At 41.1% G+C, this 27,656-nt stretch overlaps 2 protein-coding genes across 4 annotated transcripts in view; one reads left to right on the top strand and one right to left on the bottom strand.

Moving 5' to 3' along the window:
- polg2 (polymerase (DNA directed), gamma 2, accessory subunit) overlaps positions 1 to 27,656 on the bottom strand; it is an 82,887-nt gene that overhangs the window by 27,550 nt on the left and 27,681 nt on the right. For 2 of the 3 annotated variants that reach the window (XR_009507575.1, XR_009507576.1), the window contains 2 exons: positions 13,697 to 13,792; positions 5,396 to 5,479 (listed from right to left, as the gene is read on the bottom strand). Coding sequence is in view for 1 of the 3 variants with exons in the window: in XM_059948326.1 (XP_059804309.1) it covers positions 13,738 to 13,792 (55 nt within the window). In the remaining 2 variants the exon portion in view is untranslated. Of the gene's footprint in view, positions 1 to 5,395; positions 5,480 to 5,569; positions 5,989 to 13,696; positions 13,793 to 27,656 lie in introns of those variants that run through there. The other variant, XM_059948326.1, reaches the window with a different exon arrangement.
- LOC132379944 (allergin-1-like) lies at positions 280 to 25,813 on the top strand. Its single transcript, XM_059948327.1, has 10 exons — positions 280 to 435; positions 2,170 to 2,328; positions 2,454 to 2,483; positions 8,171 to 8,452; positions 11,608 to 11,691; positions 11,793 to 11,817; positions 12,110 to 12,256; positions 13,658 to 13,686; positions 19,806 to 19,831; positions 21,645 to 25,813. Exons 1-10 carry the CDS (start codon positions 396 to 398, stop codon positions 21,750 to 21,752), a joined length of 930 nt encoding a protein of 309 aa, XP_059804310.1. The 5' UTR covers positions 280 to 395; the 3' UTR covers positions 21,753 to 25,813.

Here is a 27,656-nt window from a genome sequence, read left to right as displayed (position 1 = left end):
TATCATGGGCCAAAAAGCCAGTACCGCTCTATGTTCTATCTTCTTAACTGGCTGATGACTACACTTCAAATATTGTTCAGCGGCTGAAATGTGCACACACTGGACTCCTGAAAGTACCAACAAAAGGCTATTTGATATTTGATACATTTCTAGGGGGGAAGAAATTAATACCATCACGAGCGTTCCTCAAGAACAGCTAAGGTTAAGAACTTAGCCAAGTGGAAATAGCACTTGTTTGTTTAATTTTGGAAGCACCTCTTCGAGGAAGATATGGTACGTTCCTGCTTCATTTGAATATGACTAAATATGCCTTTAAACACGCATTTATTGCCCAGCTAGATCTCTTGATAGTTCAATGAAGAGATCAGTTCCTCTTTCAAAACACTGCGAAGAAAATGTTGAAACCCGTTAACTTGGTTTTGGTTCAGCTGCTATGTAAGCTAAAAGTTATTTCATTTTTTAATAATTACAAATGTTATTTCATTTAAGGTAAACATGGAAAATTTAGTCTGTAATATTATAAATTCTATCACAAGATACATTTACAATGTCTTAATACAGTGGGGGAAAAGGAGAATTATTTCATCTCCATGCACTGCAAGAGAAACAACAGTTATAGAGAGTTAGTTAAAACTCTGTTCAGGATTATGCAAAACAAATCTCTTGAAGCTAGTATAATTCTGCATCTAACTTTGTTTGAATGAAAAATAGTTTCTCTTTGATCTTACATTATCATTTTGTACTTTATTCTGGTATCTTAACAAAAATGAAATAATTGATTGAGATGTGTAAAATAACAAGGGGTTAAGGCAGAGTAGACAGGAGGGACCAACTGCCCTAAGCAGAGGGTTTAAAAACCAGGGATGTAAAAGTGAGATGGTAGAATTCGAGAGGAGATGTGGAATCATTTTCTTGCTCAGAGGGAGGAAGAATCTGAAGCTCACTGTCAGAAAGTAAGGTAGTGGCAGAAGCACCTATCACGTTCAAACAGCACTTGGATGTGCACTCAAGGAGCTGTGCCTTCACATGTATGGACATAAGCCTGAGATTAACTGGAGTGGTCTTTTCAACTAACATAGCCCCAATGTGCCAAATGGCTTCCTTGTAAACTTCCAACAACTCTAATGCAATTATATGGAGGTGTCAGCACACGGGATGGGAAAAAGCTGCAGAGGGTTTTAAACTCAGCTAGTTCCATCATGGGCACTAATCTCTCCACCACTGAGGACGTCTTTAAAGAGTGATGCCTCAGGAAGATTGTATCCCTCACCATCCAGACATACCCTCTTTTCATTGCTACATCAGGCAGGAGCCTGAAGGCACACACACACTTTTGGGAACAGCTTTTTCCCCTCTGCCGTCAGATTTCCAAACTCATGAACATTACCTATTTTACTTGTTTATTTTGTTACATTTCTCCTTGTAACTTATTTGTAATTTTTTATGTCTTGCACTGTACTGCTGCCACAAACTTCATGACATAAGGCACTGTGCTAAAGTCTTAGGTACCCTAGATTTTTTTATATGGTTTCAGATGGTATGGCCTCCACAGAGCCCTGATCTCAACATCATCGAGACTGTCTGGGATTACCTGGAGTGACAGAAGCAAGTGAGACAGCCAAGATCTGTGGCAAGTTCTCCAAGATGCTTGGAACTACCTACCAGCCGGTTTTCTTATAAAACTGCACAACAGAGAATGGATGTGCCTGTTTGAAGGCAAAGGGTGGTCACATCAAATATTGATTTGATTTAGTTTTTTTTTACTGTTTACTGCTCTTTATAGTAATTTTTAATACTTAGGAACTTTTCATTATTTTTGGGAGTATCTTCGCTTTATTGATTTTTTAAGTGTACCTAAGACTTATGCACAATACTATTGTCATGAGCCTGTGGGCCTTTGTGGCTTGTCGTAGAGCAGTGGGCTTCAGTTTATCGAGCTCCTGAATTTACTCATTGTAAGAGCCATTAAGCCCAGGTGCTCTCGATTTATCTTTGTTGAGTTAATTGTGACTGGCACTTGTTTCCTGCATACTATGGTTGTTTAAATGGGACTCTGACGGTGCTCTGTAAGCGGGGTCTTTCTGTGTGTTTGGGAGGATGATTTGGCTTGAGGTGTTGCTCAGTTGGTTTTCTATATACAACATCTTGCTTCTGTCTCTTCTTGGGAAGTCTGTTGTTCCTCCGCTCCTGGGGTCAAGTCGTCGCCAGTGACAGAATCTGTCGTCCCCCGCATCTGGAATGAGTCGGTGCCAGCAACGACTGTGACAGAGGGAGTCTGCTGTCCCACTGCACCTGGGTCCAGTCCTGCAAGCACGCACCATGGCATCTGTAAGTCAGTGAGAGTACACCTGCTTCTTCTGATTCTGCCATGATTATTGCAATAAATTGTAGTTTGAGCTGATGTGAATACAAAACTGAATTATCTAAATGACATTATATTTCCATTATTTCAGATGGAATTAGTGCCATGGATTTACAACAAGGTATGGGCAATTTTCAATTAATCATTAAAACTCTCCATATGAGGTTGATACTATAAGATCAGCTTGACCTCAGAAATCATGGGAATGACCTGTATAAGGAAAGAGGTATAAGCCCCATTTTCAATCTGTGTTAGTGACATCAGGAAACTTCTAGCAGATGTCACAATGTTCTGATGTTGTTACATAGATCTGTTAAGATCCACAAATTAATTAAAACATTGGAGTAATAATGCAGAAAATCCAATGAAAATAAAACTTGGGAGAGATGTGAAACCACATGCAAGTAAATCTACCCTGTCCTATTTGAAGAAAGCTGTAAAAATTTAAATTTTGGAAAAAGTTTTTCCTATGAAACATTTTGCATCCTTGTGCAATCTGCCACTGGAAATTCTCAACAGAAATTAAATTTAAATGTAGTTCAGTTAAGCCAGAATTAATTTTATAAAATTTCATCTATCCAAAATGCTCATACAGCCCACCCTTACATTAGACTGGGTTTGAACAAAGAACAGTTGTATGATACTCTATCCTGACAAGAGACCAGAAATTCTTATTCTGTGATTCTTCACCTTCACTTGAGTTTGTGAAAAGTTACCATAAAACTTGAGTTTACAGCAGTCAATATGCTTCCTCTCTTTAAATGCAAGAGATTCTGCAGATGCTGGAAATCCAGAACAAAACATACAAGCTGCTGGAGGAACTCAGCAGGTCAGGCAGCATCCATGGAGAAGTATAAAAATCTAAGTTTTCAGGCCGAGAACCTTCATCAGAAAGCTCTCTCTTTCACCTCTTTCTTTGTCCTAAGCTGTCCACCAGACCAACTTGGCTTGGCTGTTAACAGCTACCATCTCTGCTAACATTCACACTTCTGCCTTGGCCTTGAGAATGCAGAAATTCACCTCAAACTATTTCACCTTTGTTTTCCTTGTATCTGTTTCTTGGTCTTAAATTTAAGAAGATCACAGATCTAGAATTAAGTTATATTTGATGTGGTTGAAAATGTATTGACTCTGCATGTGTTTTAAGCATTTTCCTGGATTTCATGTTAGTCTTGAGTTAGGCAGCTCACGGTCATTAAGAAAAATTCATTCAGTCTTTAGAGTGACTATTATGATGCAGAGGAATTTTGACGGGAAGTTTTGGATTTAGGATTGTAATGAAAAGCCTCTTGATAGGTTTCAACCAAAAATAACTTAATCATTATCATTCCCAAAGACTTTGGGGATGGAATCCAGACTTGTTGCAGCCAGCTTTTCTGAGCTTGTGCTTGTGGAGTAACAACTCTGCAGAGTTTCAGAGGACAGACATTGTTAAATGTGTTATGCTTGAATGCACACTTGCTGAAGGTGCAGCTCCTTAACCCATTCCTCGTACTGTTCATCCATTCTCTGGTGCAATCGTTTGCTTTCCTCTCACCGCAGATTTGCTCTATGCACTCGTCTTGCTGCCACGATTCAGTATTCCTCTCCTTGTCCTTACCACCTTATCTAATTCTGGAATGCCATGTGCTCATATTCTTCCAAATGTGAAATGGCTAATACTTCCCAGTCTTCCTACACTCTGTGGTTTTGGTACTTGCCACCAACATTGGAATCCCTTGCCCCTCTCTCCTCTTTAATATGCTCCATTATTTCCCCTGGTCAGCGTGGATGAATTTGGGCCAAAGGGCCAGTTTCCTTACCGTTCAGCCCCAAATTTCCAACTCCTGATGCGAACTGTGACATGGTCACATGTCTTATAATCTACTGTGGCTGATTCCATCACAGGTCAAGTCAACTTCACTGTCATTTAACTATATACTATATTACCTAACCCTAATGTATACCGTCAAAAGAGGCAATGTTTCTCTGAACCAGGGTGTAAAGCATAATAGTTCACAACACGCATATCACTTAGGAAAGTAAGAATAAAATCTACAAATGAATTACAATTTAAATAAACAAATTAAATATTGTAGGGTACAGAACAAATTGACCAGTGACACTTCAAATGCTATTTGGCAGGGTGCTCCTAATGACTTGAGGACAGAAACTGTTTCTCATTCAGCCCGTTCTTGTCTTTATGCATCAGTCTCTTGCCTGATGGTAGAAAGTCAGAGGATGCTGGATGGATGGGTGGGATCTTTGATAATACTAAGGGCCCTGCGTACGTAGCACTCCTGATAAGTGCCCCCAATAGATGATAGGGAGACCCTTATGATCCTCCTGGTTAATCTCACAGTCCTTTGTAGGGATTTCTGGTCCAATACTCTGCTGCTCCCATACCCAATGGAACTACATCTGGATGAAAAGTGCTCTATATTATGCTCACTATTATTATTATTTTGAGGCCCTCTGTTGGCTGGGATTGACATTGGATGCTGTGTCCCAGTTGTCTACCTGTTACACAAGCCAGGGCAGTACGATATGGCGAGCAAGCTGTTGCCAATGTAGCAGACTCACCCTCTCGTGCAGCTGATGAATCCAAAGGAACTGCAAACACCCACGTAATTTGGCACCAGCAACATCACAGGATTTCCCAGTCAGCATAGAACTTAGCTGCCTTAGGGGCTCCAGCTCCAATTTCTTTCTCAGGGTGTACTCCCAAAGCCTTTTCTCATGGGTGGAAACAGCCGCAAAGCAACGGAGGTTGAGATCAAGGTTTTCCCTCTCAATGAGCTGCCACCCACACCTGGTGAGCCCCGTCTGCTCAAGATGACTACTTTAAGGGTGCCAGTAACCCACCTTTGCCCCTTCTCCTGTCAGTAGAAACAGTTCCACAGGCTTAATAGCTAAGCCACACGCGAAGGCCAGGAGCCGAACTTGGTTGTCACAGGCTATTTGAGACACACACCATTGGGAGCGTTTAATAGGTAGCAGAAGCATATCCCCATTACCACCCCAGGCTATAACAACCTTAAGCATTATTATTACCATATGTCCAATGGAGGTGATAGGAAATCAAACTGAGCTCTGCTGTGGTGCTGATAAAGAACTTCCTCCTTTTGAATTTATATTCTATAAATATAAAAATGGACAATCACAAATTACAGTGCACTACTCAACATAACTGCAAGTTAACAGGCATAACAAAACACTTGCATAATTAAAAATACATGTAGTCATGTTCTCAATATTTTTTTGTTTGTACAATTTGTCTTTTGCACATTGACAGTACAGTCTTTGTTATCTATAGAGTTTATAAATCCAATTGCATTTATGTGTTTTTCCTGTAAATGCCTGCAAGAAAATGAGTATAGGCAGTACATGGTGACATACATTCAGTGGCCACTTTATTAAGTAGAATGGTACACCAGCTTGTTAATGCAAATATCTAACTAGCCAATCATGTGGTAGCAACTCAATAAAAGCACACAGACATGATCAAGAGGTTGTTGTTTAGATCATACATCAGAATGTGGAGGAAACGTGATCTAGATGACTTTGTGGAATGATTGTTGGTGCCAGATGGGGTGGTTTGAGTATCTCAGAAACTGTTGATCTCCTGGATTTTCATGGACAAGTCTCTGGAGTTTACAGAGAATGGTGCAAAAAAACAAAAACAAAAATTCAGTGAGTGGCAGTTCTGTAGGTAAAAATGCCTTATTAAAGAGAGAGGTCAGAGGAGAATGGCTAGACTGGTTCAAGCTGACAGGAACTCAAATAACCATGTGTTAGAACATTTGACCATAACACATAGTATTTGGTCAATTAATTATCCCTTTCAATCTCATTCTCCTGCCTTCTCCTCATAACTTTTGATTCCCTGATTAATCAAGAACCTATCAACCTCTGCTTTAATATACCCAGATGACTTGGCCTGCACAGCAGCAACGAATTCCACAGATTCAACACCAACTAGCTAAAAAATTTTCACTGAAAAAATGTGTGAAATGGATTTCCTTCTACTCAGAGCCTGTACCCTCTGGTTTCCATCTCCCACTATTGGAAACATCCTCTCCATATCATCCACTCTATATAAGCCTTTCAATATTTGATAAGTTTCAGTGAGATCCCCCCACCATTCTTCTAAATTCCAGTGAGTACAAGCCCAGAGCCATCAAACTCTTATATTAACCCTTTCATTCCTGGGATAATTCTCGTGAACCTTCTCTGGACCCTCTCCAATCCAACACATCTTTTCTTAAATAAAGGGCCCAAAACTGCTCACAATGTTCCAAGTGCAGGCTAACTAATACCTTATAAAGCCTCAGCATTACATCCTTGCGTTCATATTCTAGTCCTCTGGAAATGAATGCTAACATTGCCTTTGATGTACTTACCACCAACACAACCTGCAAGTTAATCTTTGGAGGATCCTGCATGAGGACTCCCAAGTCCCTTTCCACCTCTGATTTTTAAAGTTTTCTTTCCATTTAGAAAATAGTCTACACATTTATTCCTTCTACCAAAGTACATGACCATACACTTCCCTACACCATATTCTATCTGCCACTTCTTTGCCCATTTTCCCAATCTAAGTCTTTCTGCGGACCCTGTTTCCTCAACGTGACCTATCCGGGAGACTTACCTACTTCAGACTTTTCAGCTTCCCAAACACCTTCCTAGTAATGATCTTATCCACCCTTTAAAACACTTCTTCAGTTTTGGGATGTACCTATCCTGCGCTTTCCAAATTTATCCCAGAAACACCAGCTATTGCTGTTCTGCCGTCATCCCAGCTAGTATCTCCTTTCAATCAACTTTGGCCAGCTTTTCTCTTGGGCTTCTCCAATTCCCATTACTCCACTATAATACTGATATTTCCAATTTTAGCTTCTCCTTCTCAAACTGCAGGGTGAATTCCATCCTATTAGGATCACTGTCACCTAAGGGTTCCTTTACCTTAAGATCCCTAATCAAATATGGGTCATTACATAATACACTGTCCAAAATTGCTATTCTCCAAGTGAGCTTAACCACAAGCTGCTCTGAAAAGGCATTATATAAATTCAATCTCTTGGATCCATCCCCAATCTACCTGCATATTGGAATCTCCTGTGACTATTGCAACACTGTCCTTTTGACATGCCTTTTCTATCTCCCATTGTAATTTGTAGCCCACATTCTGGTTACTGTTCAGAGGACCGCATCTAACTCCCATCAGGATCATTTACTTTGCAGTTTCTTAACTCTACCCACAAGGCTTTTACAACAGCCTTGTGCAGAAGAGCATCTGTGAACACATGAGAAGCTGGGCTATAGCAGCAGAAGATCACAAACATAAACGCAGTGACCACTTTATTAGGGTGGCGGGGTGGAGATACGTCTCTACCAAAGGAGGTGTAAGGCCCTCCTTCCCTCCGCTAGCCTGCAGATCACCCTTGGCCAAGGTGCAGCATCTGATAAGCCCCCGATCAGAGTCATGGGAGGCCATGGGAGCAGGTGATGGATGGCCTGATGAGCAGCTGGTGTATATCATGTCCTGGTTATGCAACCAATTGCATAGTCAATGGCAGACAGTCAGTGAAGAGTACTGATAATAGCTGGAGTAACCTGTTATGTAAAGATACTGCCCAAAAGGTGGCAATAGCAAACTACTTCTGTAGAAAAAATTGCCAATAACAGTCATGGTCATAGAGCATGGTCACCCACATCATACGACATGGCATATAATGAAGGTATGACTAAGTGTAGCACCAAAATAATAGTTAGATTTACTGATTTCTTTTAAATGCTTACCCTGTGTTACTTTGGTTTCACTTCCAGTTCCAAATCCAGAAATAAAATCTGTCACTTCAAAAACCACTCTTGAAATAGGAAATAGCATATCTCTTCAATGCCACTCCATAAATGGAAGCTTTCCTGTGACTTATTCATTATTTCTACACACAAAACATATCTCCACTATCAAGAAGCCTAACAATGAACCTGCTATCTTTAATGTGCGCATAAACAATACTGAAGATGGTGGTGTGTACAAATGCAAAGCTACAAATGAAATCTCCGGTGTGCACAAATACAGTAAAGGGATCAGCTTTACGATAAAAGGTATGTTTTCTTACTATTTGACTTAGCAAATGAATCAGATTTTTTCCAAAACTATACAGCACTTCTCTTTGATCAAATGCAAAGTCCCATTGAATTCTTTTCCTTGGTTATTCATTAAATAAAATATGCCTTGGCTTTTGAATCGGTTTTCATTCAAAAATTGGCTGAAGACGGACTCAAGAATCTTGAGGCTTCTGCACTTAGAGGGAGTCACACATTCAGAAGATAATAACATGGTCACTTGCCCTCATCCCCCCCAAAGATCTGCACGTGTTCTGGTCCCCTTGACTGAAAGTCAAGCAACACTAGGAGCCAAACACCATTCATAATGAAACCATCCTCTTCTTTGATACCCCATCTACCATCTTAAAATGCAATTCATGTCCCACTTCCAAATTGTGTGTACAGTGAGCACCATTTATCTTCCGGAAAATGCGCTGACGCTACTCGTCTGAGCATTTCTGACAGTGCCTGTCAAGCTTGCTGCCAAAAAGGATAAGGGCTTCCAGCACAAGACAAAGCCACCAATTGCAGGTTCCTTTCCAAGTGGCATAACATCCTGATTCCTTCATTGTCACTATGTTTAAACCCCGAAACTCCATATCCCACAGCATTGTGGGAGAAGCTTCAGCAGAAAAAACTGCAGAATTATAGAAATCAGATCAAAGGCAATTAGGGATAGGAAATTAGTGCTGGATTTGCCAATGCTGTCCAAACTCATAGATTCATAGCAAGATAGATAGCTAGATAGATAGATTGCTAGGTAGACAGCAAGATAGATAGCAAGTTAGATAGATAGATTTCTAACAAGCTAGATAGGTAACAATCGAGAGAGAATGATAGCAATAGAGATTTTTAAAAGAGTGGGACTTTCCAGATTGACCCTGGATAGAAGATGAAATTGAACATTGTCATTGAGCCACTTATTACAATGTGAAAACATCATGATCTTTTGAATTCTCTCTTCTCGGGTTTCCAGTCAGGTATAGGTGTTGATTTCGATCGACGTTACGATGACAAACTCTGCCTCCTTCATCAGGGATGATGCCTGGGCACATCTAGTCTGATGGTATTTATACCCCCATCGTCCATCCCTCCTGATTGGTTAGTCCATATCCAATCAGGATTCTGCTGTCCCACCTTGTTTACAATCAAATTCCAGTTCTTACTTAGAGCGACCTTTACCTTTGTCAAAATTCTTTTCCTCTAGTCTTATTTCAATGGTTTCTTTTGTTACGAACCCCGTAACTGGGTCACTTACCAGCAAAGATAGAGAGGTCCGTTGAAGTCTGATGGTACTATTTTTAACAGTATTTATTAATAAAAATACACAAAAATAATATCAATGCAAACATACAGATAACATACGTCGTCAATACTAAATCTAAAAGTGCGGGTATAATAATAATCAATAAGAAATAGCTCTATCGTTGTCTAGAGGGTAAATGTATTGTCCGATGGAAATATAGAAGTCACTCAGTTCATTCAGGCTGCAGCCTTTGGTTGGAGAGAGAGACAGATTTTTAGAAACTTGCCAGCTTTTCCTTTTTATGATTTTGATCCTTCGAGAGTTCCGTTGGTGTGGCCGGTCACTTGTGGCTTCTCCTTTAGCCAAGCCGTTCTTCCGTGGTGAGGCCCCAATCCCAGGCAAAGGGAAAGGACGCACACGAGCCCCCCACCACCTGTCGCTACTAAACGCTGTCATGGGATTTCTAGCGTTTCTCCTGGTGCGTCTAAAGGGGTCGTTCCCCAGACCCTCTTTTATCCTTACTCACGGGGTCTCAGATGTCAATCAGGTTGGGATGATGCAATCCCTCAACCAGCCCACTCTGGTTGTCCCCTGAGGGCTTCAATGAATAGTACAGTACTCAATACACAATTCCGTCTCCAAGAGACAATAGCCGTTATCCGTGGCTTTGTCTTGCTGAGGCCAGGACGCATTCCAAAACCATGAGGATTTTCTCGCATTTCCTGGATCCCAGACCTGAATTAATAGCGATCTTATGATTCTCAAAAAGGAGGGGGCTACTTTGTACCCTTCGGCCCCTGAGAGTTGTGGCACATTCGTAACACTTTCACTAGAGGGTCTCCAAAGCCACCAGTTGACCCCTTAAAAGGACCAATGGGAGGAACCCATTGCTATTGCCTGTCTTCCCTATATTCCCACAGTTTCTGGATGGATCACTAGGATCCTGAAGAAATAGAAACACAGAAACATGGAAAGCCTACAGCACAACACAGGCCCTTCGGCCCACAAAGCTGTGCCGAACATGTACTTATTTTAGAAATGACCTCGGGTTACCCACAGCCCTCTATTTTTCTAAGCTCCATGTAGCGGACTAATACCATCTGCAAACCCACAAGGAAGCTCAAGTCACAGCTTCTGCAGGCCAAAGATGACCTGGGACTCTGGCATTTCCTGTGAATGTGGAACAGCGTATATCGGCCAGATGGGACGCACGGTGGAAACCTGGATAAAGGAGTGCAGGAGGCATATCCGTTTGGGTTACCCGGAGAAACTGGCGGTAGCAGACATTGCATTCACTACGGCTGCAGGATTGATTTCGGCACAGAACTTCTATGCCACACAGATGGCTTTTGGGACTGCCTGGTGAAAGAAGCCACTGAAATAAAATTAGAGGCAAAGAATTTCAACAAAGACAAAGGTCTCGCTCTAAGTAAGAACTGGGATTCAACTGTAAACAAGTTGGGACAGCGGAAACCTGATTGGATGAGGAGTAACCAATCAGGATGGACAGATGACCGGACTAGTCATGCCCACATATCATCTCTCATGAAGATGGCAGAATTTGTCATTGAAATGTCAGTTAAAATTGATACCCATACCCGGCTGGAAGCCCGAGAAGAGATTATTTGACAAGTACCAGAAAATCAGTAGATCCTTTCTCATCATGATCTTTGTTTTGAATGCAGTAGCACTATTGGTCCAACTATCTGATGACCTCCATAACCAGTTTGGTGAGATTGCATTTGCTGTAATAAGGCCAATTATTTTGAAAAATATATCAGGTTTATCATTTTATTATTAATGGTACAAATAGTAATATAAATAAATCTTTCTGGAACTATTTCAATAATCAGTGGGGAGTAGTAAACAATAATTTCTTCTGAAATAAAATATCCTTTTTCTACAGGTACCGCTTCATATAAGTGGTTGTATTATACAATAGTACCTCTTCTACTGTTAGTGGGAATTTTAGTAATTATCTGTATTGAAGGTAAGTGTCACACCTTTTTACATCCAATGCTCATTGTTACTTTAGATATTTTGCTAATTTGGTGATTTAAGTTTTATCTTTAATGCTTGTATTTCTTTCAGTAGGTAGAAACCAAATCAATAAAAGGTAGGATTTCTTAACCTGTCGTATTCAACTTTGTTACCTAATAGCTCCTGGTATATTTTGATTTCACAAGATGAATATCAAAGGAATAATAGATTAGAATAAATATACAGGTATTTCAAAGTAACTAAGAAATTCTACACAATTATAGCATTGCCTAAAGTTGAGACAGTAATTAAAATCCCATGTAATTAGTTCTCATATTTTCTTATGACATAGTTGCCGTTCAGCCCTTCAGAACAATTATATTAATTCCTTATGCCCATCATTTCACTAATAATAATTTCTCTTTCAGACGTCCATTGGCTCACACCTCCCAACCCTCTGATTCTCCTCAGCCAATCAATCTACCAGCTAGCAGATGTAGGAGAGAAGACCAGAGTGCCAAGGGAGAGCCATACAGTCATAAGAACATACAAACTCCAACATCAATAGTACTTGAGTCAGTATTGAATGGAGTTTAATGTTTGGAGCTTGAGACAGCAGCTTTGTCAGTTGTATCACCGTCTCACTCTGTGAATGATATCAAGACTGGAATGGAAACTTAAAGCAGAATAGCAGATGTCCAATTCCTGATTGCCTACAGATTAGTTGTAGTAGCATGACCACCAAAATAGTTTATCCAATAAAAAGTGGAGGGATCAATCTATGTTTTACATTAACACCCACAAAATGCTGGAAGAACTCGGCAGGTCAGAAAGCATTTATGGAAATGAATAAACAGTCGACATTTCAGTCTGAGACCCTCCATCAGGGTTGAAAAGGAAGGAGGGAGAAGCCAGAATAAGAAGGTAGGGAAGGGGAGGGAGGGCAAGCTGGGAGGTGATAAGTGAAGCCAGGTGGGTGGGGGAGGGAAATGAAGAAGCTCAGAGATGATAGGTGGAAAAGGGAAAGGGCCAGAGAAGGGATCTGATAAGAGGGGAGAGCGGACCATAGGAGAAATTGAAGGAGAAGGGACACCAGGGAGAGCTGATAGGTAGATGACAGGAACAGGTAAAAGGGGGCCAGAGTGGGGAATTGAATTAGGGGGGATTTGTAGAAATCAGATCGGACGCTACCTAAATGGAATATAAGCTGTTGCTCCTCTAAGCTGAGGGTGGCCTCATTGTGGAAGAAGAGGAAACCATGGACCAAAATGTCAGAATGGGAATGGGTATTGGAATCAGAGTGGCTGGCCACTGGGAAATCCTGCTGTTTGTGTGATTTATTACATTTCTGCAAACTTTGCTCGTCAGCCCAGCTATATTTTGGTCCAAGTAGTTACATATATCACCAACGGGAAGTGGAGGAATAGACCTATGGTCAGTATTACTTAGTGAATTCAATGTTATATTTCCCTTAAGTTTTCACATGTTTATATATTTAGATTTAACTGATAAAAATAAGGTTTTTATTGAGTTGCAGTGAATTTAAGGAAATTTAGACCATCGTTATCCTGCAAGTGTTCAATGATCCAGAGAGCTGTGCTGGCTGGAGTCAGGGCATTACGCTCTCACTCTTGGTAGGGTCACCCATGCCAAGCAGGTCAAAGGGTAGAGTCCTGGCTAAGAGAGGTCCATCGGTTCTCCAGGTTCTGGGGTTTAGCTCAATCCTGACTAGTAAAACAAAACTGTTACAGAAACAGTAATGAAGAGTCCTTCTACATCTGGGTAGAGGATTTTCAGTGTTGCCCTAAACGCCAGCAGTGTAACAGTCAGTTAAATAAAAGAACATCATAATTATAGTATATCACAAACAACAACAAATCTTGTCAGATGTAATTCATTTTTAAAGTATAAATTTAGCATGTTTTAATTTCTAATTTAGAAATAATAATTTTAAAATGTAATAAATGTAATTTCAGGTACAAAACACATGAACGGCATAATCAAGGTAAACTTACTTTCTCTGTTTATAACCTGGGAATAATTCTCGATGATCCTATCAAGATAAAGTGTTTACCTTTCGAAAACTCCATTTCATTTTGTTTCTAGGACCTCTGAAAGAAAATACAATGATCATTTACAGTAAAGTCAGTAAAATGACATATACAAACACAAAAAGCTTCTTGTAATTTGCTCACAGTGCTGGACTATAAAATCACCATGACATTAACCATAAAAACAAGAAATTGACCATTGTTCAATCTGGTGAAAAAAAAAATTAAAACAAATTACAGAGAAAAATCACGACTGCGATTTATTTCATGTTCTGAATTTATATATGCATACTTTAAAAAGTCAAAAGTATGTTCAAAACTGTTGCTTTACATCCAATTTTATTTATTTAGAGATACTATGTGGAACCGGTTCTTCCGATCCAATGAGTCATACCACTGAGCAACCAATTTAACTAGCCTAGATCATGGTACAATTCCCAACGGCCAGGTAACCTACTGACCGGTACATCTTTGGAATGTTGGAGGAAAGTGGAGCACCCGGATAAAATTCACTCACTCATGAAGGACGTACAAACTTCTTACGGACAGTGTTGGCATTGAACTCTGCTCTCGGCAACACCCTGAGGTGTAGTAGCGTCACACTTGGAATGGCTTGGTAGCGCAGTGGTTAGCGCAATGCTTTACGGTATCAACGACCTGGGTTCAACTCCCATTACTGCCTGTAAGGAGTGGTATGTATTCCCTCTGGCTGGGTTTCCTCCGGGTTCTCCATTCCAAAGATGTACCGGTAAGTAGGTTAATTGGTCATTGTAAACTGTCCCGTGATTAGGCTGGGATTGCTGAGTGGTGTGACTCAAAGGGCTGGAAGGGCCTATTCCGCACTGAATCTCAATAAATATATAAATACAGTGCTGTAAACCCCAGAATTAGTTTCTCACATAATCAAAGTAAACTTATTATTAAATTTACTTATAAAATTAAATTTATTATCCGATCTCAGATCGGGTGCAGATTATTCACGAGAGAGAGGGCAAGAACCCAGATGTCGTGGTCCATGTAGGGACCAACGACGTGGGTAGGATGAGTGAGGGGGTCCTGCGTAGTGAGTTCAGGGAATTAGGTGCGAAGCTGAAGGGCAGGACCTCCAGGGTAACGATCTCGGGATTACTACCTGTGCCACGTGCGAGTGAGGCAAGGAACAGAAAGATTATACAGATTAATACGTGGCTGAGAGGATGGTGCAGGAGGGAGGGCTTCAGGTTTTTAGATAATTGGGCTTTGTTCCAGGGAAGGTGGGATCTGTTCCGATGGGACGGTTTACACCTGAACTGGAGCAGTACTAACATTCTTGCAAGAAAGTTTGCTAGTGCTTCTTGGGGGGGGCGGGGTGTTTAAACTAAATTTGCAGGGGGCGGGGATCCAGAATGTGAGAGAGGATAGCGAGATGAAGAATAAAGGACAGGTGGGGACTACACGGTTCTGGAATATTAAGTGTGTAGTGGAGAAAGGTGAGGCGGAACAAGTGATAAGGAGGACACATGTCTGACGGAACATGGAGTTAAATGTGCAGAAAGAATAAGTAAATTTAGGAAGGACAACAAAATTCAAAGGGTGTATAGCCCAATGGGAGTTCGGGGAGCTGGGTTAAGCACAATAGGCAGCGATTTAAACAGAGAGAGGAGAAATGGGCTAAAAATTCTATATCTGAATGCACAAAGTGTCAAAAATAAGGCAGATGAGCTTGAAGCTCAGTTGCGAATGGGTAACTATGATGTTGTTGGGATAACGGAGACATGGCTGCAGGGAGATCAGACCTGGGAAATGAATGTACAAGGGTATACGTGCTATCGTAGGGACAGAAATGTGGGCAGAGGGGGTGGGGTGGCCCTGTTGGTGAGGAATGAGATTCAGTCCTTTGCAAGGGGGGACATAGGATCAGGAGAAGTAGAGTCTGTGTGGATAGAACTGAGGAACAGTAAGGGCAAAAAGACCCTAATGGGTGTTGTCTACAGACCACCAAATATTAGCATGGATATTGGGTGCAAGTTGAATAGGGAGTTAACACTTGCATGTGGCAAAGGTAATGTCACAGTAGTTATGGGGGATTTCAACATGCAGGTGAATTGGGAGAATCAGGTTGGTGCTGGACCCCAGGATAGGGAGTTTGTAGAGTGCCTACGGGATGCATTCTTGGAACAACTTGTACGAGAGCTGACCAGGGACAAGGCTATTCTGGATTTAGTCTTGTGTAATGAACAGGATTTGATAAGCGATCTTGAAGTAAAGGAGCCATTAGGAGGTAGTGACCATAATATTGTAAGTTTTTATCTGCAATTTGAGAAGGATAAGGACAGATCGGAGGTGTCAGTGTTGCAATTGAACAGGGGAAACTATGGAGCCATGAGGGAGGAGCTGGCCAAAGTTGACTGGATGGATATCCTAGCAGAAAAGACAGTGGAACAGCAATGGCAGGTATTCTTGGGAATAATGCACAAGGTGCAAAATCAGTTCATCCCCCGGAGAAGGAAGGATTCAAAGGGGGGAATGGGGCCACAGTGGTTGACACAGCAAGTCAGAGATTGCATAGCATTAAAAAAAAGGAAATATGACAGAGCTAAGGTGAGTGGGAGGCCAGATGATTGGAAAATTTTTAAGGAACAACAGAACTTAACAAAAAAGGCAATACAGGGAGAAAAAATGAGGTACGAACGCAAGCTAGCCAGGAATATAAAGGAGGATAGCAAAAGCTTTTTTAGGTATGTGAAGAGAAAGAAGATAGTTAAGAACAATGTTGGGCTCTTGAAGAATGAATTGGGTGAAATTGTTATGGGAAACAGAGAAATGGCAGAAGAATTTAATAAGTACTTTAGATCTGTCTTCACTAGGGAAGACACAAGCAATCTCCCAGATGTATGGATGGGCCAAGGACATAGGGTAACAGAGGAAATGAAACAGATTGACATTAAGAAGGAAAAGGTGATGAGTAGACTGATGGGACTGAAGGCTGACAAATCCCCAGGTCCAGATGGTCTGCATACTAGGGTACTATAGGAGGTGGCCCTGGAAATTGCGGATGCATTGGTAATCATTTTCCAATGTTCCTTAGATTCAGGATCAGTTCCTGAGGATTGGAGAATGGCTAATGTTATCCCACTTTTTAAGAAAGGAGGGAGGGAGAAAACAGAGAATTATCATCCTGTCAGCCCAACATCAGTAGTGGGGAAGATGCTAGAGTCCATTATTAAAGATGAAATAGCGGCATATCTAGATAGCAGTGATAGGATTGGGCCAAACCAGCATGGATTTACCAAGGGCAAATCATGCTTGACTAATCTATTGGAGTTTTTCGAGGATGTAACCAGGAAGTTAGACAAGGGAGATCCAAGGAACGTAGTGTACCTCGATTTTCAGAAGGCATTTGATAACGTCCCACATAGGAGATTGGTGGGTAAAATCAGAGCTCATGGCATTGGGGGGAAGATATTGACATGGATAGAAAACTGGTTGGCAGATAGAAAGCAAAGGGTAACGGTGAATGGGTGTTTCTCGGAATGGCAGGTGGTGACTAGTGGGGTGCCACAGGGCTCAGTATTGGGACCACAGCTGTTTACAATTTACATCAACGATTTAGATGAAGGCATTGAGAATAACATCAGCAAGTTTGCTGATGATACTAAGCTGGGTGGCAGTGTGACATGTGATGAGGATGTTAGAATTCAGGGTGACTTGGATAGGCTGGGTGAGTGGGCGGATACTTGGCAGATGACATTTAATGTGAATAAGTGTGAGGTTATCCACTTTGGGAGTTAGAACAGGAAGGCAGATTATTATCTGAACGGTGTAGAGTTATGTAAGGGAGAAATACAAAGAGATCTAGGAGTCCTTGGTCATCAGTCACTGAAGGTGAATGAGCAAGTGCAGCAGGCAGTGAAGAAGGCTAATGGAATGTTGGCCTTTATTACAAAGGGAATTGAGTACAAGAGCAAGGAAATCCTTTTGCATTTGTACAGGGCCCTGGTGAGACCACACCTGGAGTATTGTGTACAGTTTTGGTCTCCAGGGTTAAGGAAGGACATCCTGGCTATAGAGGAAGTGCAGCGTAGATTCACCAGGTTAATCCCTGGGATGTCCGGACTGTCTTACGCAGAGAGGTTAGAGAGACTGGGCTTGTACACGCTGGAATTAAGGAGATTGAGAGGGGATCTGATTGCAACATATAGGATTATTAAGGGATTGGACAAGATAGAGGTAGGAAATATGTTTCAGATGCTGGGAGAGTCCAGTACCAGAGGGCATGGTTTGAGAATAAGGGGTAGGGCATTTAGGACAGAGTTAAGGAAAAACTTCTTCTCCCAGAGAGTTGTGGGGATGTGGAATGCACGTGGAGGCCAATTCTCTGGATGCTTTCAAGAAGGAGCTAGATGGGTATCTTATGGATAGGGGAATCAAGGGATATGGGGACAAGGCAGGAACCGGGTATTGATAGTAAATGATCAGCCATGATCTCAGAATGGCGGTGCAGGCTCGAAGGGCCGAATGGTCTACTTCTGCACCTATTGTCTATTATCCAAGTGCCAGAACAAACAGACTGAGGAGCAGCTTCTACCGTAGAGCTGTGGCCTCCATCACACCACTCCCACAGAACAATGACTGAAACTGTGAGCACACTCAAGGACTCAAATACTCGCACTAACGGCACTTTGTGCATCGTTGTGATATTCTGGTGCTGCTGCAATTTATCTTCTGCTACTAATCTGTTTAATACTGCTTTTCTATTACTGTCCTGTTTTTATCTACCGCTTTATTTAATTGCCTGAGTGGAAGCCAGACAGAGTTTCATGGTACCTATGTATAATGACAGTAAAGATAATTCAATTCAATTCAATTCAATTCAATATATGTCATCATAAACTACCTTGAGATTCATTTTCTTGCAGGATTTACAGGAAATAAAGAAGTACAATAGAATTTATGAAAAGCTATACACAACAAAGACAATTTGCTCAAGACTCTACTAATCCACAACATTCTTATAAATGTGGGTTTGGTTAGTTGGATTACTAACTAAATATTCCCCATTAGTTGTCGGTTTCTTTGTGTTATGCATTGGAGGGTGGATTTCCATTCATTTCAACTGAATAACAGCTTGGTAGAAGAAATACAGGAGTAAACTATGTTTTATACAGGGAGATAATTCATAGATCAGAGGCGCAAAAGGACTTGGGAATTCATGTAATCCAAAGACAAAGTTTAGCTTTATTTGTCACATGTACGTCAAAAGATACAGTGAACCAGCACAGCATGCCTACAACTTATTAACCCTGACCTGAGTGCCTTTTGGAATGTTTGAGCAAACCAGAGCTCCCGGAGGAAAGCCACACGGGTCATGGGAGGAAGGAACGTCCAGCTCCTTACAGACACGCAGAGGGAATTTGAACCGCTGATCTTTCAAATGCTGCAGCTGCACAGCATTACGCAGACTGCTACTCCACCATGACGCTGCTCTTCCAATCTACCATCATCAACACATTTTGATACTTGCTTTTAAAAACAAAATTTTCAGTCAAATTAGTCAGTCAGGATCACCCACCGCAAAACCGTGCTGACTACCTCTGAAGAAAACCCTGCCTTTCTGAATGTTGATTAATTTTGTCCCTCTGAATTTTTTCCCAATAACTTGCACGTGGCTTATGATTACTTGCTTATCCCAGATTCCATTCTTAATAGGAAAATAGTAAAGGGGATGATAGTCAAAACTCTGAGGCTAGCATTGACACTTAACAAAAGGTCACTCTAGACATGCAACTCAGCGGGAAGAGAATTATTTTCTAAAATTATGAAAGGAAAACTATTGAAAGTGGAAATCTGAGATAATCGCAGTAAAATATGAAGAATTCATCCTGAGAAATAGCTGAACTTCAGCTGCAAAGGACACTGCAACATCGGGATGAGTACACATAAAGGGAATAGAGTGAGAAGAGTGTAAGATAAAACAAACAAAGCCAAGTCACTGACCAACAGCAGCAGGAGAGGGACGTATAAGCCAATATGAATATAACCACAATAATTTGTGTGTATCATAATTAACTTACACTTTAATTTGTTTTTGCAGATACCAACGTGGACAACTCTTGCTCTGTAAGTAAAATTTTACTTTCTGTGACATTACTATGACAGTACATAACACTTTGCAACAAATGTAAGTTCATCAAATTTTATATATACGGTTGAATACCAATAGTATTAGCTTAGCAGATCCATCCAGAAAGAACATAACATTCGCCTTCCCAACGTCTCCCATCTGACATCTAGCATTCAAGTTTTCTTTTAACGAATTAATGAAGTGTTTTTGCTCCCATTACCTTATCAAAGGTCCTAGTTCACACTTTGCTCACTCTGTGTGAAAAAGATTTTCCAGTCATTGGTTTCATGTGGGAGGGAAAACAAGTTGTGTTTCAGATCTTTTTACCTATTAACTTATAAAGAACAATGATTGCAATAAATGCAAATCTAGTTTTTTGAAGCAATAACTAAGAAAATACGAGGATGAGTCTCTTCGTAATTTCAATTTAAAAAGCAATACACAAAGATTGGAGTATGGAAAGTGGCATTCCAACTTTAGGGGAATGTGGTCATATGATGGGAGTACCAGTGAGACACAAACAATGAAAGGCTACTAGAAATACAGCAGGCTAGCAACAAGCAAAGTGATGGTAAATGTTTAATGTAACTTGATTTTGGCTTTGAAATATAGGGAATTCTTCTTAAGTGGTAAGAAGTTTTGGTTTTGAACCCAAAAATAATGAACATTGATATATTGAACACATCCCTGATGTGTGCTAAACTATTGTTTACTGTATAGTAAACAATATATAGTACTGTATAGTACTGCATTTATATACAATTTATATTCTATACAAGATACAGTACTGGATAGTACTGCATTTATAGGGCTTGAAGAAGGGTAGTCCCAAAGACACAAGAAATGCAAAGTGGCATGCCTAATCCTTTTCTAACTTGGGGCTCATGTTCCATTTCTTATATCTTTTATCCTTTTTTAGTACCCAGATAGGAATCCTGTTAACCATTAATTCCCTGCTAATAGCGCAAGAGTACACCTCCAACCCTCCTCCACACATCGAAAACTTGACAACCTTTCAAATTGTCTTTATGACAGCAAAGCCCAAATGAGCCGAAGTCACAAATGGAATGAAAGCCAACTTATTTTACTCTCACTAGATGGCTTCTTGTCTTGACTCAAATAATCGTCCAGGATCCATAGGCACGATCATGACATGTGCATTGCAAATGCCTCTAATGTGCCCTAAGTTTAATTGCCCTCCTTTCATCTTCTGCTATATCAAAAGCACATTTACCTTTCCTACAAAATCTATCCTTCTCTCACCTCAACTCAGAACTAATTCCACAGCCTATAGTCTCACTTTCACGGATTCTACAACACATGTTCACAGTATTAATTATTTACTTTAAAAGCTATTATTGGCACAATTTTCCTCTTTTGTACATTGGATGTTTATCAGTCTTTATTTTGTATAGTTTTTAGTGAAAACTATTGCATTCCTGTAAATGACTGCAAGAAAATGAATCTCAGGGTAGTATATGGTGACATACACTGTACATACTTCAATAATAAATTTGGGTTGAACTTTGACATTCCTTGCCCAATTCCCTCAGACTTGTCACCTGCTTAGGTTTATAGAAGTCTTCGAAAAGTTAGTTTTCACCATTAATAGGACTTTAAAAATAATTCTACACATATTGGAAAATAGCTTACTTGAAAAAAATTCTCCCAAAACTACACCAATGGAAAAAAACATGGTAATCACAGAAAGAAAACAATCATGGATTAGAAAAGTCTAACCACAGCAATGACAATACAAAAATGGAGCACTCCAGAAATAATTCTGACAGTTCTTTTTCTTTATAACAGAATGAAGATAAAGTCATATACACCCAACTTAACTTACAATCCCAGAAGAATAAGAAAGCTCAACAACAAGAAGCAATAGTTTATGCCACAATTAATTTCAATGAATAGTGATGGAAGGACCATTGAAGTGTAGAGCATTGTTGTCAAAATTAGGAAATATTTACAGCAGAAAATGCTCAAAACAACATTCATGGTCCTCGGCCTCCACATCCTTCCTACAATGAGGTGACTAGAAATGAACACGGTATTCCATGTCTGGTCTAACTTTATATAGCTGCAACATTACCCAGCAAACTTATATTATGTTTTAGGATAGATTGGATAGATAGTTACTTTATTGATCCCAAAGGAAATTACAGTGTCACAGTAGCATCACAAATGCACAGATACACAAATACTAGAAGAGAAGTAAGAAAGAAAAAAAATGTTACCACAAACATTCTAACAGGAGGGGTAATCACTTCCCCGCTATAGAGCCTAATGGCCGAGGGTAAGAATGAACTCAGATATCGCTCTTTGAAGCTGCGCAGTTGTCTTAGTCTATTACTAAAAGTGTTCCTCTGTTCAGCCAAGGTGGTGTACAGAGGGTGAGAAACATTGTCCAGAATTCCCAGGATTTTCCCTAAGTTCCTTTGTTCTACCACAGCCTCCAGTGTGCAGACTGACTCCTACAACAGAGCCAGGCTTTCTAATCAGTTTATTGAGCCTGTCGGCATCACGTGTTGATGCCATTGCCTCAGCACACCACTGCATAGAAGATTGTACTGGCGACGACAGACTGGTAGAACATGTGAAGGAGAAGCCTGCATACTCCAAAGGACCTCAGTCTCCTCAGGAAGTAGAGGTGACTCTGGCCCTTCTTGTACACAGCCTCTGTGTTGGTGCTCCACTCAAATCTGTCATCCAGGTACACCCCCAGGTACTTGAAGGTCCTCACCACATCCACATCCTCACCACCAATAGTAACAGGGAGCATTGCAGGCTTAGTCTTCCCAAAGTCCATCACCATCTTTGTCTTACTGATGTTGAGCTGCAGGTGATTCAGCTTGCACCATTTGACTAAGTCCTGCACCAGGGTCCTGTATTCATCCTCCCGTTGTCCCTTTATACACCAAACTATTGCTGAGTAATCAGAGAATTTCTGCAGAACATGACTCAGTGTTCTATCTAAAGTCTGAGGAATACGGGGTAAACAGGAAGGGAGTCAATGCAGTCCCCTATGGGGCCCCATTGCTACTTATAGCCACGTCTGACACACAGCTCTGAAGCTCCACAAACTGTGCTTTGCCAGTCAGGTAGTCCATTACCCAGGATGCAATGGAAGTGCCAACCTGCATTGAATGGAGCTTTTCCCCGAGTGATGAGGGCTGTATGGTATTGAAGACACTTGAGAAATCGAAAAACATGATCCTCACAGTGCTGTCCTACTTATCCAAATGTGAGTCGGCTCTGTTCAGCAGGTAGATGACAGCATCATCAACTCTAATGTGCTCATGGTAGGCAAACTGCAGAGGATCGAGGGCCGATCTGACCAGGGGTCAGAGGTGAGCCAGGACCCACCTTTTAAGGATCTTCATGATGTGAAATGTCAGGCCCACTGTAAGGTTGAGGAAGTTTGGTATAGGCCCCCAAATCCTAAGAACTTTCTACAGGGGCACAATTGGGAGCATCCTCACTGGCTGCATCACTGCCTGGTATGGGAACTGTATCTCCCTTAATCGCAGGATTCTGCAGAGAGTGGTGCGGACAGCCCAGAGCATCTGTAGTTGTGGGCTTCCCATGATTCAGGACATTTACAAAGACAGGTGTGTGAAAAGGGCCTGTAGGATCATTGAGTAATGAGTCACCCCAACCACAATCTATTCCAGCTGGGAAACAGTACTGCAGCATAAAAGTCAGGACCAACAGGCTCCGGGACAGTTTCTTCCATCAGGCCATCAGACTGACTAACTCACGCTGATATGATTGTATTCTGTTACACTGACTGTTCTACTTATTATAAATTACTATGACTGCACATTTAGACAGAGACATAATGTAAAGATTTTTACTCCTCATGTATGTGAAGGATGTAAGGAATAAAGCCAATTCAATTCAGATAGTCATTCAAGACAAGATAGAGGCACAATGAGGCAAGCCAGGCAGAAAGGTTGTTTCCACTACTATGTGAGACCAGAACAAGGGGACATAGCCTGAAGGTTCATGGGAATAGATTTAAGACAGAGATGAGGAAGAACTGCTTTTCCCAGAGAGTAGTGAATCTGTGGAATTCTCTGCCCAGGGAGGTAGTAGAGATGACTTCATTAAATATATTTAAGACACCATTAGCTTTTTTGCATATTGGAGTAATTAAGGGTTACGGGAAAAGGCAGGTAGGTGGAGCTGAGTCTATGACCAGATCAGTTTGATGGCAGAGCAGGTTCAATGGGCCAGAAGGCCAACTCCTGTTCCTATTTCATTGTTCTTATGAAATAGACCTACTGTCAAACATTAACTCTGTTTCTCTTTAACAGATGAAGCCTAGCCTGCTGAGTGTTTCCAGCATTTTCATTTATTATTTTTAGATTTTTTTTTTGGATTTTCAATAGAAAGTACTTGCTCTTTTCATTAATTGAACTTGATTTTTCTTCATTTTGTATTAAGTAACTGGTCATTGTATTAACATGATGAAAAGCAAATGCTTTATTTGTGTAAAGGAAATAAATCAGCTTGCAAATGGTGAAAGCAGTTGTAGTTTTGGGCATTGCTGTTACACGGTGGCCATTCATGATGGAGCTGCTTGTTTATGTGTGATGTCACTGACCCTGGGTTTGCCATGTCCTACCACGGCACATGGTAGGAATAAGCTGATGCTGGAGACTTTCATCATTCACTCTAGATGCACTAAGATTATGTCCCAGCACATGACAGCACAGAATCATATCATTCGGCCTTTCTAGTCTATGCCGGACTAGGTAACCTGGCTAGTCCCATCAACCTGCACCCCGACAGTAGCCCTAAATACCCGTCCCATCCATGTAGCTATCCAAATTTCTCTTTAATGTTGAAACTGAACCTACATCAATCACTTGTGCTGGCAGCAAATTCCACACTCTGAGTGAAGAAGTTCCACCTCATGTTCCCCTTAAACATTCCATCTTTCCTGCTTAACCCTCAACCATCAGGCTCTTGAACCAGTGGGCATAACATCATTCAACTCCATTCACTCATTCACTGAACTGTTCCTACAACCTGTGGATTTACGTACAAGGACTCTTCATCTCATGTTCTGGATATTTATTGCTTTTTTTTTCCTTTGTACTTGCACAGTTGTCTTTTGCATATTGGGTGTTTGGGTGCAGTCTTTCATTGTTTCTATTACGATTCTTGGATTTACTGAGTACACCCGCAAGAAAATGAATCTCGAGTTTGCATACGGTTACATATGTACTTTAATAAATTTACTTTGAACTTCAACCAGTGACCTCTTATTGTCTCACCCAACCTCACCGGAAAAAGCCCATTTGCATTTACCCCATCTTGACTGCTCATTATTTTGTTTACCTGTATTAATCTCCCCTCAATCTTCTACATTCTAGGGAATAAGGTTGTAACCCATTCAAGCTTTCACTATAACTCAGGTCCTCATCCCATCAACATCCTTGTAAATTTTCTCTACACTCTTTCAATTTTATTTACATTTTTCCTGTAGGTTGGTGACCAGAACTATACATAATTCCATATTAGGTCCCTCAAATATCCTATGCAGTTTCAACATAACACCCCAACTCCTATACTCATTACACTGACTTATGTAGGCCATTGTGTCAAAAGCTTTCTTTATGAGCCTACCTACCTCTGACAACACTTTCAAGGAATTATGGAACTGTATTCACAGATCCCTCTATTCTACCACACGTCTCTGTGCCCTGTTGCTCACTGTGTAGGACCTATCCTGGTTGGTCCTCCCAAAGTGCAACACCTCACACTTGTCTGCATTAAATTCCACCTGCCATTTTTCAGCACATTCTTCTAGCTAGCCCAGATCCCACTGCAAGCTTTGATAGTCTACCTCGCTGACCACTACACCACCAATCTTGGTGTCATTTGCAAATTTGCTGATCCAGTTTGCCACATTATCATCCAGATCACTGATATAGATGACAAATAACAATGGACCCAGCACTGATCCCTACAGCATACCACTAGACACAGGCCATCAGTCAAGAGAATCAACTATCTACCAACTCTCTGGCTTCTCCTGCAAAGCCAATGTCTAATCCAATTTACTACCTCATCTTGAACGTCAAGCGACTGAACCTTCTTGACCAACCTTCCATGTGGGACCCTTACTAAAGTCCATGCAGACAACATCCATTGCCCAGCCTTCATCAACTTTCTTGGTAACTTCCTCAAAAAAAATTCAATAAGTTTGTTTAGACACAACCTGCCATGCACAAAGCCATGTTGACTATACCTAATCAGTCCCTGTCTATCCAAATACGTGTATATCCAGTGACTTAGAATCCCCTTCAATTACTTTCACACTACTGATGTCAGGATTACCAGCCTATAATTCTCTGGATTATTCCTAAAGCCTTTCATAAACAATGGAACAACATTAGCTATCCTCCAAATCCCCAGCATCTCAACCATGGCTAAGGATGTTTTAAGTATCTCTGCTAGGGCCCCTGTAATTTCTGCATTTGCTCCCACAGGGTCTGAGGGAACACCTCATCAGCTCCTGGGGATTTATCCACCCTAATCTGCCTCAAGACAGCAAACATCTCTTCTTCTGTAAACTATATATGGTCCATGACCTTGCTGCTACTGTGTCTCATCTCTATAGGCTCTGTATCCATCTCCCAATTAAATACAAATGCAAAAAAACCTATTTAGGATCTTCCCTCATCTCTTTTGGCTCCACATATAGATTAGCGCTCAGATCTTCCTGTGGACCAACTTTGTCCCTTGCTATCCCAACATCATGAATGACAGTAATGCTTCACTACCAGACAAGCCTTTTATGCTTGCTTTGAAGGGGAGAATAAACCTACAGCTGTAAGGATCCCTGCTGCACCCAGACACCCTGTGATCTGTCTCAGAGCCAACGTCAGGCTGTCTTTAAGGAGGGTGAATCATCACGAGGCAGCAGGTCACAGTGGGTTACCTGTGCCAAGCAACTTGCGGGAGTATTACAAGACATTTTAAATCTCTCACTGCTATGGTAAGGGAACCCACCTACCTAAAGGGCAACAATTATACCAGTGCCCAAGAAGAGCAGCGTGAGCTGGCTTAACTACTATCACCCAGTAGCATTCATATCTACTGTGATGAGTTCGGTCATTGTTGTAATCAACTCCTGCCTCAGCAAGGACCTGGACCACTGCAATTTGGCTGTTGCCATAATAGGTCTACAGCAGTCACGATCTCACATTCTCGGATCACCTGGACAATACAATTACCTCTCAGGATGGTGTTCATTGACTTTAGCTCACCATTTAACACCATCATCCCTGCAGTACTGACCAAAATGCTACAGAACCTGGGCCTAGTACCTCACTCTGCGACTGGATCATTGACACCCTAACTGGATTGGTAAGAACATCTCCACTTTGCTGACAAACAACACTGCTGCACCTCAGATGTGTGCTTAACCCACTGCTCTACTCTCCCTACACCCATGACTATACAGCTAGGCATAGCACAAATGCAACCTATAAATTTGTTGATGATACAACCATTGTTGGCAGAATTTCAGATGGTGATGGGAGGGTGTATTGGCTAGTTGAGTGATGTCAGAGCAACAACCTTGCACTCAATGTCACTAAGACCAAAGAGCTGATTGTGGACTTCAGGAAGGGTGAGATGAGGGAACACAAACCAATCCTCACAGAGGGATCAGAAGTGGAGAGAGTGAACAATTTCAAGTTCCTGGGTGTCAATATCTGAGGATTTCTTCCCCTCTGCCATCTGATTTCTAAATGGGCATTGAACCCATGAACACTACTTTTTTAAAATTTCTGTTTTTGC

Source organism: Hypanus sabinus, chromosome 23 (genome assembly GCF_030144855.1).
Source record: "Hypanus sabinus isolate sHypSab1 chromosome 23, sHypSab1.hap1, whole genome shotgun sequence".
Lineage (NCBI taxonomy): Eukaryota > Metazoa > Chordata > Chondrichthyes > Myliobatiformes > Dasyatidae > Hypanus > Hypanus sabinus.
Note: the sequence above shows the minus strand (reverse complement) of the source record. Positions and strands in the feature narration are given on the sequence as shown.